The 18,567-nt window shown below is 27.8% G+C and overlaps 4 protein-coding genes across 6 annotated transcripts; 3 read left to right on the top strand and 1 right to left on the bottom strand.

The window, feature by feature from the left end:
* Window positions 1-393: 393 nt before the first annotated feature.
* On the top strand, window positions 394-1,140 carry LOC132939287 (ragulator complex protein LAMTOR4 homolog). Its single transcript, XM_061006373.1, has 3 exons — window positions 394-597; window positions 699-807; window positions 875-1,140. Exons 1-3 carry the CDS (start codon window positions 535-537, stop codon window positions 997-999), a joined length of 297 nt encoding a protein of 98 aa, XP_060862356.1. The 5' UTR covers window positions 394-534; the 3' UTR covers window positions 1,000-1,140.
* Window positions 1,141-1,355: 215 nt separating this feature from the next.
* On the bottom strand, window positions 1,356-5,194 carry LOC132939281 (ribonuclease H2 subunit B). Of its 2 annotated transcripts, XM_061006368.1 has the most exons (8): window positions 4,975-5,194; window positions 4,751-4,915; window positions 4,446-4,584; window positions 4,286-4,382; window positions 2,876-2,996; window positions 2,623-2,796; window positions 1,712-1,911; window positions 1,356-1,649 (listed from the first exon to the last, which is right to left on the bottom strand). In XM_061006368.1, exons 2-8 carry the CDS (start codon window positions 4,836-4,838, stop codon window positions 1,554-1,556), a joined length of 915 nt encoding a protein of 304 aa, XP_060862351.1. In that variant the 5' UTR covers window positions 4,839-4,915; window positions 4,975-5,194; the 3' UTR covers window positions 1,356-1,553. The 2 variants fall into 2 exon arrangements, with proteins under 2 accessions (XP_060862351.1, XP_060862350.1); XM_061006367.1 differs by having other exon boundaries at window positions 4,751-5,194.
* Window positions 5,195-5,942: 748 nt separating this feature from the next.
* Window positions 5,943-16,953, top strand: LOC132939279 (protein prune homolog 2-like). 2 transcript variants are annotated; one of them, XR_009663963.1, is made up of 3 exons: window positions 5,943-6,518; window positions 11,798-14,665; window positions 15,200-16,953. XR_009663963.1 is itself a non-coding variant. In XM_061006365.1 (2 exons), the coding sequence occupies exon 2, from the start codon at window positions 11,818-11,820 to the stop codon at window positions 12,796-12,798; it is 981 nt and encodes a 326-aa protein (XP_060862348.1). In that variant the 5' UTR covers window positions 5,943-6,518; window positions 11,798-11,817; the 3' UTR covers window positions 12,799-16,953. The 2 variants fall into 2 exon arrangements, 1 of the variants encoding a protein (XP_060862348.1); XM_061006365.1 differs by having other exon boundaries at window positions 11,798-16,953.
* LOC132938820 (protein slowmo) lies at window positions 8,862-9,377 on the top strand. The gene has a single exon (XM_061005827.1). The coding sequence runs from the start codon at window positions 8,862-8,864 to the stop codon at window positions 9,375-9,377; it is 516 nt and encodes a 171-aa protein (XP_060861810.1).
* Window positions 16,954-18,567: the final 1,614 nt, after the last annotated feature.

The raw sequence follows: 18,567 nt of genomic DNA, 5'->3' as shown, positions 1-18,567 counted from the left end.
TAATAGTTGTTTGCATACTTTTCATATTTTTAATTTATATCTACAGTGGTTGGCAGGTGTGACTGCCAGATTTAATAATTACATGTACCTACGATTATGTATAAAATAAAGAAATAAAGACCACGGGTCAAGAAGACGCGACAATATCGTTACGACTTGCGGTATTCGACAAAGAAATCATAACTGTATCAATTATAGACTATTTACAGTAATATATAGGTATATAGTTTGAGTGCACACAAAAAGACAACAACTGAACAACACATCTTTGGATAACCGATACATTTAAATATTTTACTCAGGCTACAGTTTGTTATAAATGTTTAGCCCGAAAAGTAGTTAAATGCAACCAAACAGACATGGTTTCTTATCATTGAACTATTTTTGATATGACATAGATTGACAATTTAGTATGGACTATTCACGATTAGATAAACCTGTATAACTGTTACACTAGCATAATAGGTACTTACTCTAAATAAACTAAAAGGATTTGGATTAAAGTTAACCAGTGTATTCAAATAATTAAGAAAGATGGAAAGGATCCCAGAGCAAATGGGTTATTTGATCATGACGATGGACGGGGCTGTGATTTCCGTGAGTAAAATTACAAGAAACATGTTTAGAAAATTAACTTATTATGAATAGCTAATGATCTATCCTTTATGTTTATACAACAAATTAATCGATCATTTCAGTCCGGTGGTGATTTAGAGAATAATGAAAAAATTGCTGACATCATATCGAAAACAATTAGCACAAGTAAAAGCTTATACGTGCCCGATGAACAATTCCAGAACATGTCAAGTATGTTGAATTAAAAATTGAACCGTTTTTAAAATTAATATTTTTTTAATTTGATTATTATTAATAGTTTTGTTTCAACATTATCATTATTCTGTTTGTGTGTCAAATAAGAAAATCCACGTTTCCAAAATTAGACATGATCCCAATGCATTAGAAAATGATGAAGTCAGAGTGGTTACCGAAGGTTCTTGATTGGAAAAACTAGTATTATTTTTATATTTTAAAGTACATGATACAAATATCTAGGGTATGTGATTACTATTATATAAGTACTACCATTTGATATACAAAGTTAATAATTTTTCAAATGTATTAAATTTATTATAATATTTATACTTTTGTTCATATTATTATTAAAACAGTAAGTTAAACCATTAAAAAGGCACTTGAGCCATAAATTGTTTTTAAAATATCTCCATTTACGATAAATCAAACTTGGTTACAACCTACATTCAACTATAACCAAATATGATGTGAAGTTTTGTTTATTACCTTATGATCGTTGTAAATTGACATTTAAAACATGAATTCAAAAAGTAAAAACTATATAAATTTAATATTGAATTTATTTTAATTTTTTAAAAACAAATATCATTTAGCTTTTAAAAATACAAAATACATACATAATTGAAACATTTTTAATTTTTAATTCACAAACCAAGACAATACAAATTATAACAATCTGCCATAGAAGTATAGAACAAGAAAATTATACCAACCATAATTTATTTCATAAACACATACAATTATACATGTTTTTTAAAAAATGATGATATAGACTTTGTTCCCGATGCAGCTTTTTTTAATGCTTTGTCTTTAGCTGTTAACTTTGGAGTGACATTCTAAAAATAAAAATGAAGTTGAATTATAATTTAATAAAAAAATATAACTAAAAATAATTTACCTTTATAACTTGAAAAGGCATTTCATCATATTCAACTTCTTTGTGTTTCACCTTTTTATTTACATCACTTTTATTTTCATCGGCTTTACGTTTATTACATTCTACTATTTCTGGTAACTCGAGATGTTTCAATAATGATTTTTGAATATCAATGTGTAAATATTCCGAAATTATATTGTATGCATATCTTTTGAACTGTTCTATATTAAAAATACAATTATGAAAATGATTGATTAATATTATACACTAATTCATTTTAAAAAGCATAACCCATAAAATCATTAATGACGATTAATTGGCAAAACTATATGTTAAAACAGTTATTATAGTGATATTAGTACAATTAAAAAAATTATCTGGTTAAAAGATTTAGGAATAAGGGATTTTAACAAGTTTATTAATTATGATTATATAATAAATATTTTTTCAAAATAATATATTGGGTATTGCTGGTAAAATTATGTTAATATTAGACATTTTTGAAATAAATATTTTAATTGTTATAAAATTTAAATGATTTTTGTAAAATGGGACAGCGCTTGGGCTGATTTCTAATTGATTCCAGTAGACATTTTTTTAAATATATAAATAAACAGTGAAGTATTTTTGAAAATCTTTACTCTGTTATATTTTATTCCACCAATAGAACATGCCGGTTCTGTGTATGTAGAATAAGGTCTGTCGACCGACTACCCCATCATATCCCCTCCATGCGGCCAAATGTCACCGAAAACAACTGATCATAGTGCACAAGACAATTAATTTTATCGGCTGTAATCGACATAGAGCGGCTGTGCTACAATCGTGACACACCTATCAAGAATTCGGTGTTGGTAGTGCAGAGCAAACACATTTTGTTATAACGCGCGGCATATTCACTCGTGGAACAGAGTGTAGCAAAAATATTTTACCGTCAGTTGCCTTTAGGCTTGTTTCGCACACTTTAAACGAAGATGAAATGGCTGCATTTTGATTAACATTTATTTGTTGTGTGATTAACACTTTTGATACTTTTTCAATTTTAGGTGTAAGCCACTCCAAAGTTTTATTTTCATTGTACTGCCACAAAATTAAATCTCCAACTTCTATAAAAAATGTTTAAAAATATTGATTAATGAAATTAATCAAAATTAATTTTATTTCCACTTTTATAATATGTTATACCTTTTTTAGTAGCAATTTGTTTTAAATTGGTCGATTCTGATAGTTTCATTAATAGGTTATTTAATTCTGGAAGAGATTCATCCACTAAAATTTGATCCAATGGACAGAACATAGAAGAACACTATAAATCATAATATGATGTAAAAAAAAAATTAAGTTAATTATAATTATTATTAACTTTACCATTGAGTAATTACTAGGTATAGTATAATATTTTACTGTTATTTAAAATAATTTTTTAATCAAAAAGTATCAATAAATTTCTTTGTAAAATTACTACAGATGGGTAAAAGGATGGCTAATAATTTATTTGGGTGTATACTCTAATCTCTGTAAGTTAACCCACTTTTTTTTTTGTGCACACAGAGTATGGTGAAAATGGTGTGACAATGTAACTTGCCATAGTTCTACAGTTTCACGTCGCTAAACACCACGGTGTATACGTAGTGAACTATATTGTCACAACAGATTCAATATACACTGCGTGCGCAAAAAATAAAAAGTGGGTTAACTGGAAATATAGTATAGTGACAGAAGTAGGTCACTCACTCAATCAAACATTTCCCTTGGATAACATTAAATTGAGTCCCGCAAATACTTTTGGGTTATCGGACTTGAGACTCCCCAATATTGTTAGGTTGTTCGAATTGAGTCCCTTCAGCCTATTAGCGTTACCCAGGACACACCACATGGAGGTTGGCTGAGCAATCTTCCAAAAAAAAGGTTTGTGATTGTTTACACTTATTTTTTTTATTGTAATAATAGTATAAAGAGACAACTAATTAAAAATAATAATAATTATATGTAATATAATGTGCATGGTTAAAGGTCGCCACCAGCTAATAGGTAGTTATGATATTTTATCTATACGGACTCAATTCAAAGATATTAAGATAATAAGTTGGACTCAATTCAAACACATAAAAGTAGCACGGACTCAATTAGATATCACAGGTTCCCTCAACTTGTCATGCCAAACCACCTCGGCAGGTAAGAATATGAAAAACAGAATTATAATGCATTAAATCACTAGGTTGTAAGTTACATTACCTAGCAATGAAAAAAAGTATTTATAAAATATTTCTCAAACTTTTCAAATTTTAAAGTGTTATAATTTTGAAACTTAGGCCAACCTATAAATTCTGATTGCATCTTATTTATTTTCATCCGACCTACATAGCTATAAATTAAAACATTTGGGATTAAATAAGAACTATCCCTTAATTTTTTTTGAAATAATAATCTAGATGAGCACTTTAATTTTGTGTCAAAAATGTTAAAGTCTCATGGTTTTTTAGTTATTTAAAACTGTCAACAATTTTGTTATCAGTCTTTGAACTTTGTGAACTGAAATACAAATAATACAGCTTTAATAGAGAATATCTTTTTAGGCTATTGTATTATACTTACTTTCACAAAATACGGTAGAAAGAGAAACATAGGATCAACCAACGTTACAAAATCAACTCTATCTATAGGAATGACATCATTGCCTTTAAAAAATGACCTGTAAAAGTAATTTTACATTGGAAAATTCAGCAAGACAAAGAACAATGAAATATATATTTACCTATGACTAAACGGTAAGGATCGCATTTGTGCTAGAGTTTTATCATTTTCTGAATATACAAATATAGCCAATTCGTTAGTTTGTGGATGACGCAGTTTTATCAATTGCCGATCAGAATTTTCATCCTTTGTTAAAGCATCTAACACAAGCATAAAAATATGAATTGCAGACATTTTCCCTCGATAGATTTTTGATATGGACATTTTCCTCAGTCGGAGGGAAAATGTCCATTTACCATAAATACATAATATTTTTACCTATGATACAATTATTAATGCATATGAACAACTGTGCTGAAGACTTACCAGGTAAAATGATAAAACGATTTTTTTCAAACAACTCTGTGTTTTCTTGTTCGTTTTTTATTTTTGGTTTTCTACCTCGAGGAGCCATCACACTATAGTTGATATATTATATGGGACGGTTTTAATATTGTTTTTTACGATAAAGATTCAAAATCGAACACTGCACTAAATATTAAATAACAATAATTAATATCTTGACTTGTCAGCTTATAGTAGATAATTACTGTCGTCACTTTTAACTTTTACACCAGTCTCCAAAGGGTATAGAACTAAATTGTACAGTAAGACATAAGCCCTAAGGAGCAAGGGCTACAGCATAAAAAAAGAAAAATCTAACAAGAATAATATCACTTTCAAATCTCAATATTTATAAAAGATCACAAGAACAGGTTGGAAAAAAACGCGCGTAAAACGAATAGAGATAACGCACATAACCTTACTTAATACCACGAATATAGAATTTACTATGGTTGCACGGCGGCCCATATTGGATCACAGCGCTGAGCGGCGCCGAATGTTCTTATCAATTCTGACAAAAAATCGCGTTTTACTAGCGCCCTCTACAACCACGACTAGGTTACGTTAACCAACCCTGGTTACCTAGCCACTGTGGAGCGCTAGTATGACGCGACTTTTTTTGAATGGTTACTATGTATGCATATATGTAACATGTTAAGAACATTTGGCGCCGTTATATTATTGCTCGTTGTGCAACCATAGTATTTATATCCGTGCTTAATACCACGATTGAAGATATTATACAGGACGTTGCCTATCGGCATCAGTATTCTGATAAGGCGTGAATGAATTATGAAATGACTAGCAAAAATTAACCGGTAGCGCTCCAACCTACAGTATTACAATTAACTGATTATAGATATATAGGTGTAAAATTAGTTCTAAATGTCGACACATATGGTTAAGTGTTGACATCAAGCGCTAGTAGTTAATTATTAAATGCTGTTTTATATAGTCACTTTGGAAATCAATCTGAAAGCTGTTTATTATAAGGCGATGTGCAACCTGTATATCTTTAATCGTGCTTATACCTATTGGCCAGATCGGTACCACAAAGGAAACTATACTCCACCATAGAGTTGTTGGTGTACTCGACATATTTTGCATTATATATATATATATATATTATCCCTGATCTCGCACATATTATTACGTCGCATCAGCAGCTGTTCATACTTCATATCACGGATTCGGACTAGGATGATAAGCGGGCCACAGTCCTGAAAATTTTCTTGAATTTTCTGAATTTTCTTTGGTGGTGAAATCGATAACAGATGCCGTTTACGTTTTTCCTCCATGATTGTGCCGTATTTTTGCATAATCTGCCCACTATGGCACTTCGTCCGTATGTCGGGCGATATTCGACCCTTCCGTCTTTCTCTTTTTTTTCCCCGACAGGTACTCACGTTCTATAGCTCATTATAGGGAGAATACCTACGACGTACACGATTTGTGCGCCGAAAAAAATTATTTTGGACTTCGAGTTTGACGGTGCGCGTCCGTCCGGTGTATGGGTATTTGTGGTCTGTCTTAACTCTTAGACCTTAGTGCCGTTTAGTTCGTTGTGTGGCTCTTGCTGACTGCTGACCGGTTGTCGAACAAGCTCGACTATGAAATAATACTAAAATACGTATCGTATTGCTGTCCAGAAGCAAGCGCACACACATTGGTTGCAACATATCCTGTCCGTATCACTGTACGATCATTACGTTCAAGGATCATTTACTCGAATACTATAAACACGTATCAGGTGAGCCGAAAGATCATCTATGCACCTGCCATATTAATTAATAACAATACTATAATTTACATAAGTTTATATATATTTACTATTATTAGTCTGTTGCCTAACAAAAATTTTAACATTGTTCTAACAACGTTACCTCATTTTGGGTTTGATGTTTGTGGTTATTATTATAGTAGAGTGGTGCGAGAACATTAATATCTAATATAATAAATAATAATGTGCCTACTTATTCTGAACCAGAATTTAATATGATGACTGTCTATCCAATTTAATAGTAATATATAATCATACTAATGCATATTTGTCATCAGTAGTATGTCGTCTACGGTTTCATTTTAAATTATTTTATTTTTTTAATTGACACATTAACATAATATCTTTCTTCATATATATGACCTCTGAACTAAGATTTCTATTAAATACCATTATGGTCATTGACTGTACGCTCATAAAATCAGAGTATACAATATTTCAATGCATAATATATATCTTTGTATAATATGTGGCCCACTGGCCCATTTAAAAAATTAAACAAGCCATTTGCATATTGTATCTATATCTATAAAATTAAAAATACCCTATATAAATATTTCTTTAAAAATCTAATGAATTGACCTAGGTAGTACACTAATTAATATAATAATTTTAAGTATCTAAAATATTTCAAATTTTAATGCTAGGTACTTAGTTTTTATCCATGTAATTACCTAAATAATACCTAGTTTCATTAAATTGAATACTTAATTATTATATACCTGATGTGCATACCTAACTTTATAACATATTTAACTATTTATTTTATTTTATTTTACTAATTCATTGTTTTTATATGGTATGAAATAATTTACCTTCAATTTTTAATAGATTGTTCCTACAGAATACTAACCGAACATGTATAATAGTTGGTTATGGAAGTTTGACTTATGTCTCTAGTGATGTAGATTATAAAAATGTCATGACCTTATGGTAAATATATAATATGTATAAAATCCATAACCCTAATACTCATTTATTTTTTAAATATCTGTCTGTAGTTATCTACAAGGAAAAAAAGTTAAATGGTTAAATTAAAAAGATACCTATTTTAGAAGATCACTTAAATTTATAGTTTTTATGCACCCATTTAATAAATATATTCATATTGTTAAAGTTTTCTTATTATTTATATAATATTAATTTTTACTGTACTTAATATTAATTTTAATAGTCTACATCAATAGGACATAATTATTTGCCCCTCATGAAATAAGCACAGTATAATATTGAAAGCTATATTTGTATACAACCCAAGTAAAAGAAAAAATTAAAAATATAGGCACCTAGTTGTAACTTAATCATTTTATCATAAATTATATTTTAATATAGGTATAATACCAATTGAATCTATAATAGTATACACATTTCAAAACCTGGGACCCATTTACTCTTGCCCATATGAACTATGTTAACAAAATGTTTCTATTTTTCTAAATTGGTTGAAATTTCCAAGAGCAGTATATTCAACTTTAGCTCAGTATGGAAATTAATTATTTGGGATCTAGGTACCTATGTAAAATTGACTAAAATAAATAAAACATAAGTTAATTTTAAATTTTAAAGTGGTAAGAGGGTTATTTGAGCAAACAATTTGTAATTTGCTTGTAAAACATTTCTTGAAGTGACCCTGGCTATTAATAAATGCATGTGATTACTAAAGATTACAATAAATAAGCTCTGTTATGTTTTGTTATATACCTAGGTATATATAAAATATAAATTATAATATTTATGTAGTGTGATTATTCATTGACAATTATACGAATCCGTCAATATTTCTTTTTTAGAAGAATTTATTAAGTGAAGGTACCTACCTATTTTTTTTTTAAATTCTGTACTTTGCAGAAGTTTTGACATGTTTACACTTTGTAATTTGTTAGTGCATCAACTTTTAGTTTTTAATAGTAGTCCATAGTTACTATTACTAAATATATGGTACATCATATTTTAAATGGGTAGATACCTACTGCCAACTTATTAAAAACCATATACACACGTTTTTTTGTTAAAAAATCTAGGCTATATTCAATATTCATTCTTGACTAGTTCGTGTTGAAATAATCACTCTATAGGTATGTTTATTTATTGTAATCAGTCCATAAATCATAATGAATAAATATGTATCAATGATTTGTTTTAATTAGTTAGTAATAATAATAAATAATACTAAATTATACACATTAATCCGCATTCTTTTTAATAAAATAATTACTCATTTTCTATCTTAAATATTTTTTTACATCAAAAGACATTGGTGTGATTTAATTTAGGAAATATCGTGAAAGCTGATACCTGTGATCTCTCTTCATCATGAAAATCTGGACTGTTCAACATACATTTAACTATCCATGGGAGACAGTGGTTCAAGCAGCTTGGAACAAGTACCCAAATCCAATGAACACAGCTGTCCTCGGCATAGATGTTATTGATCGGCAAGTAATTAATGGAGAATTACATTCACATCGGTTAGTTACTACTAGATGGACATTACCGAATTGGGCATGTGCATTAATGGGTCCAATAAGTACATTTTATGCCAGTGAGTATTCTAAAGTTAATCGAGATCGTCGCCAGTTAAAGCTAGATAGTCAAAACTTATCATTGGGACCATTTGTCATAGTACGAGAAAAGCTCACATATAAGCCACATCCTGATGATCCACAAAAAACTTTACTCAAACAAACAGCTTATGTCACTGTAGAAGGCTTACCATGTAGTGGATATATAGAAAATATACTTACCAGTAAAATTTCAGGCAATGCAGCAAAAGGAAGACAAGCTATAGAATGGGTTATTGAAAAACTACAACATAAACAACCATTATAATTTAAAATTGTTATTTAGGCCTACAGTTATATCATTATATTGTGAAATTAAACTTTATGGTTATACCGATCAGCCATAAAATTTACAACACTCCTAATTTATATATTATATATTATTATTATTAATTTTTTTATATAATATTAAATAAATTGGAAACATTTGTAAGAATTGTATTAAAATGTAGAACATAATAAAAAAAATATTATATTAACCCTGAGTTTAATTTTGATTTTACTGATCTATATTTAGTTATAAAATAAATATTTAAAAGTCGAATTAAGATTTGAAGTAAACATCTGGATGCAACTAGAGTTTAGTTGTGTTGCTTTCTTATAGTAAAATAAATATATATTTATTTCTCAGAAGTATTAAGTTTTTTGATTGTTGTTACTTATAATATTTGCAGTGGTAGAATAAACATTAGATTACCTACATTATTGAATGTATACATAATGATAATTTTAATATTAACAATTATGAATATTATATATTAAGATTTATACTCTGTCCAGTCCCCAGTGAGAGAAATTAATATAATAATTAAAGGGGCCTACTACTCAGTGATGACCTATACCCATTTGAATATTTGATACTTTTTCAAAACTAAGTAATAATTACATTTTTAAACAATTCAAAAAAGGTTAACCTATAGGTTAATTTTATATGTTTATATTTTAGCTTATAAAATATTATTTAAAAATAAATTTAAAAAAACATTCATTTGATAAATATTTTTTATTATAAATTTGGATATAAATTTCACACCCACTAAAATGTATTCAAATTTTTAAATTAAATTCCTGACAGGTGTAAATAATTTGGATTTTATAATTTTGCCATGTCTTTGATTAACATGTGGCCTGCCATGCGGCCAGTCACACAATATGTATCATCGGTATGCCAACTATACCTATAGTGTCATTTGAAATTTGTATATACTATTGTATTTGAAAAAAAAAATCTAAAGAATGATAATGATTCCCGTTACACCACGTCACTTTTTTAGTTTATTATTGTAGCGCCATGGAAAAGTTAACAATATAAAACCATATTAATTTACAGTCGCCGGCGGTTGCAAAAGTATATTAAGTAAACTTGAAAATTACAGATGACCGCATGGCAGTCAACATGTTCAGATAGTTAAAATCTCATAAATAGTGATAATTTTATATAATGTTGTATTCATATTATAATAAATTATTAATAAATCCTAGGTACAGTTATGTTTTACGTATAAAAACATGATGTAACAATCACGCTGAGCCAGTCTACCGTACATATTTCTTAAGGGTATTCGATACCGTGATTTTCTGTTTTTGTCTAACAAATGCGCGACATATTATTTTAGACGTGTTACTTGCCAAACATTCCAATTGATCTATTGAAGCGATAAGAATTCTGAAAACAGATTTGAATTTGTCGTCAAGTCTAGTTGAAATCGATTTTCCCACATGTTTGATATTATTCCACAAATTCCTATAAATGTCATTAAAAAGAGTATTTAAAAATTGTCGTATTTTAATTTTTGGAGAAGTTAAAATCAAAAATGTGGGAAAGTCGATTTCAAGTAGACTTGACGACAAATTCAAATCTGTTTTTAGAATTCTTATTGCTTCATTAGATCAATTGGTATGATTGGCAAAGAACCAGTCTAAAATCCTATGTCGAGTGTATGTTAGACAAAAACAGAAAATCACGGTATCGAATCCCCTTAATAAATGATAAATGGAAAGATTGATGGTTATTTATTTATTAATTTTTCATTAGGTAATTAAATATTTAAATTAATTTCACAAACTCAAATAAAAACCAAACTTTGATATATTATTATTTATTATAAACCAAGATTTGAGTGATTTATTAATATTTATTATAATATAGAATGTGTATCTATTTATATTTACTACTTGTATGATCTTCATGCAGCACTTAAAAACTTAAAAAAGTTGTTTGTATTTAAATTATACTTTTATGTCTATTTAACATTATAAGTATTTTTGAATATACATATTATGTTGTAAATTATTTTAGGTTTATGGATTTTATTAAGTTTCCCTCATGTAATACAAACTACATCAAGTTTTACCTTTAATAAACACAATATGGTTTAACAAATTTAGATATTCAATCCAAATTCATTTAGTTTACTAGTTTGCTATTGAAAACTTGTAATCTACATGTTACTCAGAATGTACATATTTTATAATATTAGAAATTACTTATAAATAGTTATAAAAGCAACAGTGTGGTTGTCACTAAAGATAATGATGCATTTATATATCATTTCATGTTAAACATTTCACTCGTTCGTCTATCCCTGTTGCCAATTGAGTTCAATTAATTTTTTCAGTGGAGCAAAATATAAAAATAAAATAATAACAAAACAAAATGGAATTTAATGAAGAATGGTTTGGTTTCAGTCGTGTAAGATACATACACTATGGACAACGAAAAGGACATTGAGAGCGGCCAATCAATAAATGACAATAATATGGAGGATATTTCTCAACCAGATTTGCTGTGCCATACCTATGCAGTTGATTCTCAAGTGGCAAGTAAAACACATTTAGACATAAACCATTCATTGTCATTTAGTAATGCTTCTTGTGAACATTCTAAAATTCAAGAAGAAGAATGTGCTTTTTTAACAAATAACCTACAAAGTGTTCATCTGACACGTGACAATCCATTATCCATTAATCTTCCATCACGGAGACGTCGATTGATACCTATCAACAATAAACCTAATGATTATGACTATGAATCAAGTTCCGGTAGTGAATTCAGTGATAATACTGATAGATTCTTAAATGTGGACCTCGGAAACAAATCAATACCTGAGTTAACAGCTGAAGAAGAACTCAAAGATGAACGAAACTGGAGGTCTTGTACGGTAACTGGTGTTGTTAGTAAGATTGATATGAAAGTAATAGAGCCTTATAAGTGTGTGCTATCACATGGTGGTTATATGACAACTGGTTCACACAATGCTATTATTGTATTTAGTGCATGCTATTTACCGCATCGTGATCGTGTAGACTACAATTATGTTATGAATAATCTATTTGCATATGTAGTTTCAACTTTGGACCAACTAGTTACAGAAGATTATGTTCTAGTCTATCTTCAAGGGGGTACTTCTAAGGATTGTGTTCCTGGTTTCTCTTGGCTGAAACGTTGTTACAAGATGATTGATAGAAAACTAAGGAAAAATTTGAAGTTTTTGTATTTGGTTCATCCGACGTTTTGGTTAAAAACTCTTGTATTAATGATCAAACCATTTGTAAGCTCAAAATTTGGCAACAAGATACATTTCATCAACAGCTTAGATGAACTCTATGACTGTGTGCCAGTTGAAAGAGCTAGTATACCAGATAGGGTGAAACAATTTGATTGTACAAAATCAAATTCTAACAAGTAGTATTTTTTTTTACCCAACAACTATTTTTTAATATTATTACTATTGTTTAAAACTCTTCCTTAAACCTATATACTAGCCTAATTTTATCAGTTTGCATTAGTTATATAGCCCAGGAAAATAACTACTCATTTTATAACAAACTGTTATATTTATTATATATATTTTTATTTTTTATTCTCTGTAGTTATGTTATTTATTAAAAAAATAAATATTTACCCTTATAGCTAAATCAACTTATAAGATAATTTTTAAATCTAATATTGACTAATTATTCACCATTTTATATTCTTATCTATGCACAATTGTATAATAAAACGCTCTAATACATCTTTGTTTAACATACACATTGAAATATTTTTCTCATTAATCTAAACACCTAATAACATACTAAATAATAAAAATAGGAAAAAAAATAATATCAAAACAATTACGACTACTGTTATGTAGTATAATACCTAATAAATAATTAATAATACAATTTACAAAGAAGAAAATTCGGTAAATTACATTTAGTGTTGTTAGTTTTAATATTATGCTGCGTTTCACATAAAACTTAAATGTAACATCATGGTCTGTGTTTTCTTAATATCAATTAAAAGTTTTAAATTAAAGCAGTAGCGTATTTAAGGGGGAAGGCTATATGGGGCCTACCCCTCCCCTAAATTCACATTATTTTATACTTTTTTTCATAACACAGAGTATTAACCTCTCTTACTAATTAAGTGTTATGTTGCTATCAAACATGTATTTTGGTTATTTGATTAATAATTATGTTATTATTTTGAGATGGAAAGTATGAGTTATAACTTATAACAATGTAAAATTTTAATTTTTTCACGGTATAAGACATTTTTAAATATGCCCATAAATTAAAGTATTATGAATACACCACCTAACAATTTTGTGACCTTAAGGTTTGATAATAGGTAAGTTTACAATAATATTAAAACTAACAAAACTATACGTGAACTTAAATTTTCAATATAAGATGAAGACAACAAATGCAAGTATGGCGTTTATTCAAGAACTCAAATGTTAAAATTGCTTTCACTATTAAAAAAATATTACTTTTGATTTAAAATATTCATGAACATCAAATTATTATATAAACAAATGTTCTTAATTTCAATACTTAATTTTTAATTAGTAAAAATCTTTATTCACTCTTGATTAATATTATCTTTGATATAATATTGTAATATAGCCATAAGTAAGAAATATTATTACCAGTAATATATTACATTAGTTGTACACATTTTAAAAATTAAAATCAAATTTTTTCTATTTTAGTCCAGTGACATATTAAAGACAGTCATATTTAAGTAACACACGATAGCATCTATGTAAGCTAATTAATATATATTTTTGTTAATGTTAGTAAAAATGTTGTAAAAATTCAGGAAGCAATGTGTTTTGTCAAAATGTATTTTTAAACAAATGATAATAAAATTTCAATTTTACATAAAAAAAAAAATGTTCTAACATGTTGAATTCCTGGGCTTAATATACAAACTGCAAAATGTATTAGTGTAATACAGTATTATTTAAATACCTATCTAGTCTAATTTATTATCATCATGCCATGGTTTTACTAGTGTATATTTACTTTTGTGATAATTTTAATCCTAGTTAATATATTATATTTTTTCTATATTGCAATCCTATGTAGCCATGTTATATTTTTACGTTAATATGCACTTCAATTTTATTATTTGTTTGTATTGCATATTGATAATCATAATGACACAGTCAAACGTAGTCAACTCAAAGTTGAAGGGACCGGCCAGAAAGTTTGAGTTATTCAAGAATTCAAGTTATCCAAAGATAATACAATAGGAAATTCTAGGGACTGGGGAAAATGTTTGAGGTATTGTCAATTTTGACTTAAGACGATGGCACACCCGTGCGTCTTGTCTCCGTTTTACAAATGTACAACATACCAAAAACTGTTTTGCGCAGGGCAACTTTTCTCCCACCATATTTGTTGTAGAACTACCAAATTTTCACAACACGTAAAGAAGAACTTTATTTGTGCAACAAAGTGCTTTTTTTTAATAGCACTATCCAATCATTTTTTATAAGCAATTGAAAAAAACAAAAAAATCAAATGCTTAGAAGCAAATAACTTTTATTGTATTTATGTTATCTAAAATATGGGCACGCCGTAGTATAGATAATTTTCCACCCTATATGTTTAGAAATTTATGATCCACTACTACAAACTCAAAAGATAAAAATTGTCCCACGCAAAACAGTTATTGCTATGTTGTACATATGTAAGACGGAGAAAACACATACAGGTGTAACATCTTCTTAAAGAAGTTTGAGTTAATGTTCAATTGTATTATAATTGATTTTTACAAAAAAAATTCAAATATATTAATTTTGCAAATTTTTCCAGAATAATTTTTTTGTGGATAACATTAAAATTGAATTTGAAGCAAGACTTTCATAGCCTCGTAGGTGCCTTTTGCCTATAATTATAAAAATCAGAAGGAGAGATATAAGACATTACAATAATTAATAGTAAAACATTTTTTATTGTTTACTTTATATTGAGACATCGCTTCCTATGCATAAAATTTTAATTGCAATATATGAGTTTTACATCGTTTTTCAAACAATGTCCATACATATATTTATCATATATTCATATTGCAACCATAAAATTTATTAACTAGGATTATTATTCCAAAAACTATTTAATATTTTTAAACACACTTTTATAGTAGAAATTAATATTAATTTGTCTCGTGTTGTATTGTAATTTTTTTTTATATTATATTGTAACTAGAAAAAGCACAAAAAGACTGTTATTGTTGCTGATTTAACAGCATTTATTTTATGAAACTATAACTACTACTATAATATTATGTAAATCAAAACAAAAAATAATACAATTTTGTATAAAATTCTTTTACTGAATATGGATTAAAATCAACATATTTTTTCTTAGATAAAATTGTATTTTCAATTTAAAATTGAACATGTTTGCTGTTAAGTATAATATTATATTGTATAATATAACTAATATGAGTTCAAAATTAAATAAATTTAAAAAAAAATCTTATTCAAGCTTAAATGCAGTTCAAGATTTTTGGTTTTTATTGTCATAGTAAGTACAGTGTTCATTATTATTTTGTTGTATAATAAACCACTGTCAAAAAAATTCTAGACAAATTGAATACCTAATGTTCAATTTTTATGTGTTTATCATTAACCATAAAAAGTATTGTTCAGATTAAACATTGCCACATTGGACAATGCAATTTATTGCCGCACAATATTTTATGATAATGTTTGTTCGTTTGATAACCTTTTAGAAACAAAACTACTGTCCAATTTTAATTTTAGCCACATTGATACTGTTACATAAACATTTAAAAGACAGGCCTTGAACAACGAAATACTGCCAGTAATTGCCAAAACTTTTCATTAAAATATTAAAGCTAGGAACAATGCAATCAAGGTTAATACATCAACAGGTACAGGCTACCAATCATGCTCTCAACCTTTGGATTAATCTCAGTCCATAATGTACAATGTGTCCCTGCCCAAACTGACAGGTTGGCATGCGGCTCATAATTTCCTAATTAATTTCCCTCCTCTTCATCATTAGACTAAATTTAAATGACATTTTTTCTTTTCGGCCTCAATTTTTCATAATTTATTAGTGCTTTCTTTTTCAATAATCTAATCATAATAAAAGCTATCCTCCTTTTTTCCTATTCAAACTTTACTTTTCTTCTGTTTTTTTATTTTGCTCTGTTTAATATTAATCTTATTATAATTTATGATAGTTGAGAATTTGAGATACATTAACTCATTTTAGTATTTCATTAAACAAACAGCAATCGAGGTCACATAACAATAATTGAACTGTTTAAATCAAGAATAATCTACTACATAGTTTATAAATACTATTTCATTTTAGTGAGATTATTATGCAATATTAATTTATATAATTATAATTATACAATCAACACAGTCTCTCGACAGATTAAAAGTAATATTTATTAGATTAGAAATTTTAGTTACAATATAAAATAAAACTTAATGATGTAGGTATTAAAGTTATGTTAAATTAATTGTATTTATATTTTATAAAATAATTATAACTTGTAAAACTGTACAATGTTTCTTATTTCTAACCAATTCTTGATGTGATATAATTTTTTTATCATGAACCACTCATTATTTTAAAAAGTATTGATGTTTTTGAAAGACAAAATTTTACACGTTTTCCAGTTGAAAAATAACATTTAAAAACTTTTTTACTTTTTTGAATGACAAAATACAGTTTTAATTCATATGCCAATTCAGAAAAATTTTCTGAGTATCTCGATACATAAAAATCAAATTTATGGCAAGTAGTTAATGAGTTATAACTTAAGTTTAGGTAAGCAGAGTAGTGGACCAACATCTTACAGGGTAACCGCCAGAGCCTGATTGGTTAGGCTAGTTACCGTGAAAATCTCGGTAGGCCGGTCATGTGAAAATAAATTCATGTTTAAAATACAATTTGGTCACCTCTAAGCTCATAATAATTTTGGGCCTGTGAATAAGCAAATGGGCCGCTTTGAAGTGAAAATCTCGATGGGATGATACCTACCAATCCGCCCCTGGTTACCGCGTACCACTCTACTCGCTTATCAAAACTAAATTATAACTCATAAACTATTTGTCCTAAATTCAACTTTTATATAACAAAATATTCAGAAATATTTTTTGCTTTTAAAGATTAAATAAAACTGATCTTGTTATTCAAAAAAGTAAAAACTTATAAAATTATAAGGATAAAAAACTGTAAAAATATAATTTTTTAAAAACGTGTTAAAATATGAATGTTGATTAAAAATTAAAAATAATGAAAATTTGGAGGTTATTTTGCATTAGAAATTCATTAAAAATGTTCTTTTGATATGAGATTTAAATATTTAATACAAGATTCCTTCAGAAGATTTCTACCTTTAACAAAAAAAAGTTTACCGTAAATTCCCATCAACTGTTTTTGAGGGTTTGACGTTAAATTTCCATAAATTAAAGATTTTATTATTTCATTGTAATTCAAAAACAAATTACTAAAGATACTTGATATGTTCACCTCATAAGGTTGTTATAATAGCAGTTTAAAACTAATATGTCAAATCCTTAAAAATATTCTCTATAATTTTTGTGATTGGTGATTGCGGCATTGCGCAAGTGTCTGAGAATAAAAACAAATATTGCGCTAACATCCTCTCTTCATAATTAGATGAGAAAAATGAAAATGGAATAAAAAAAGGGAATAAACCTAGAAATGTGAGATAGAACTATAAAATTGAATTGTGAAAGGACTAAGAAGACTCAATAAAAGGAATTGTGTCAATGTGTCTCTGATTAAAAATGCGGGATACATTTAACTCTATGAATAGGCCGGATATGGTAAAAATCATGACACCTTTAGAGAACAAGCAACAAATTATAGGAATTTACGTTAAGCCCTTTTAATTGCTAATGCATCTAATGATAATTGAAGTCCCAAAGAACAGATCCGTACTTGAGAATATGATGGACAGACCAGGAGCAATAGAGAACCTTTAACAAACGGTCCAATTTCAACTCAAAAGAGATATGTTGCCTTAAGGTTTTAAATGTTTTACAAGAAAGATTTCCTGAATATAGAGTTATATCCTTTGGGGATAAGTGAAAACTTTTGCCTTAGCCAAAATCAGAAGAACTGATTGGGAATATCATGGATGGTAAAATGGTGTAATCAACAGTATTTTG

Source organism: Metopolophium dirhodum, chromosome 2 (assembly GCF_019925205.1).
Source record: "Metopolophium dirhodum isolate CAU chromosome 2, ASM1992520v1, whole genome shotgun sequence".
Lineage (NCBI taxonomy): Eukaryota > Metazoa > Arthropoda > Insecta > Hemiptera > Aphididae > Metopolophium > Metopolophium dirhodum.
The sequence above is the reverse complement of the archived record's forward strand: the minus strand, read 5'-3'. Positions and strand labels throughout refer to the sequence as shown.

What these genes read in the sequence shown, in the direction of transcription:
- LOC132939287 (XM_061006373.1), top strand. Translation starts at nt 535, where the DNA reads ATGGAAAGGATCCCAGAGCAAATGGGTTATTTGATCATGACGATGGAC. An exon ending in TGGACGGGGCTGTGATTTCC is followed by an intron (nt 598 to 698) that starts GTGAGTAAAATT and finishes CGATCATTTCAG; the next exon opens with TCCGGTGGTGATTTAGAGAA. An exon ending in ACAATTCCAGAACATGTCAA is followed by an intron (nt 808 to 874) that starts GTATGTTGAATT and finishes TATTATTAATAG; the next exon opens with TTTTGTTTCAACATTATCAT.
- LOC132938820 (XM_061005827.1), top strand. Translation starts at nt 8,862, where the DNA reads ATGAAAATCTGGACTGTTCAACATACATTTAACTATCCATGGGAGACA.
- LOC132939279 (XM_061006365.1), top strand. Translation starts at nt 11,818, where the DNA reads ATGGACAACGAAAAGGACATTGAGAGCGGCCAATCAATAAATGACAAT.
- LOC132939281 (XM_061006367.1), bottom strand. Translation starts at nt 4,838, where the DNA reads ATGGCTCCTCGAGGTAGAAAACCAAAAATAAAAAACGAACAAGAAAAC. An exon ending in TCGTTTTATCATTTTACCTG is followed by an intron (nt 4,585 to 4,750) that starts GTAAGTCTTCAG and finishes TGCTTGTGTTAG; the next exon opens with ATGCTTTAACAAAGGATGAA. An exon ending in TCCTTACCGTTTAGTCATAG is followed by an intron (nt 4,383 to 4,445) that starts GTAAATATATAT and finishes TTACTTTTACAG; the next exon opens with GTCATTTTTTAAAGGCAATG.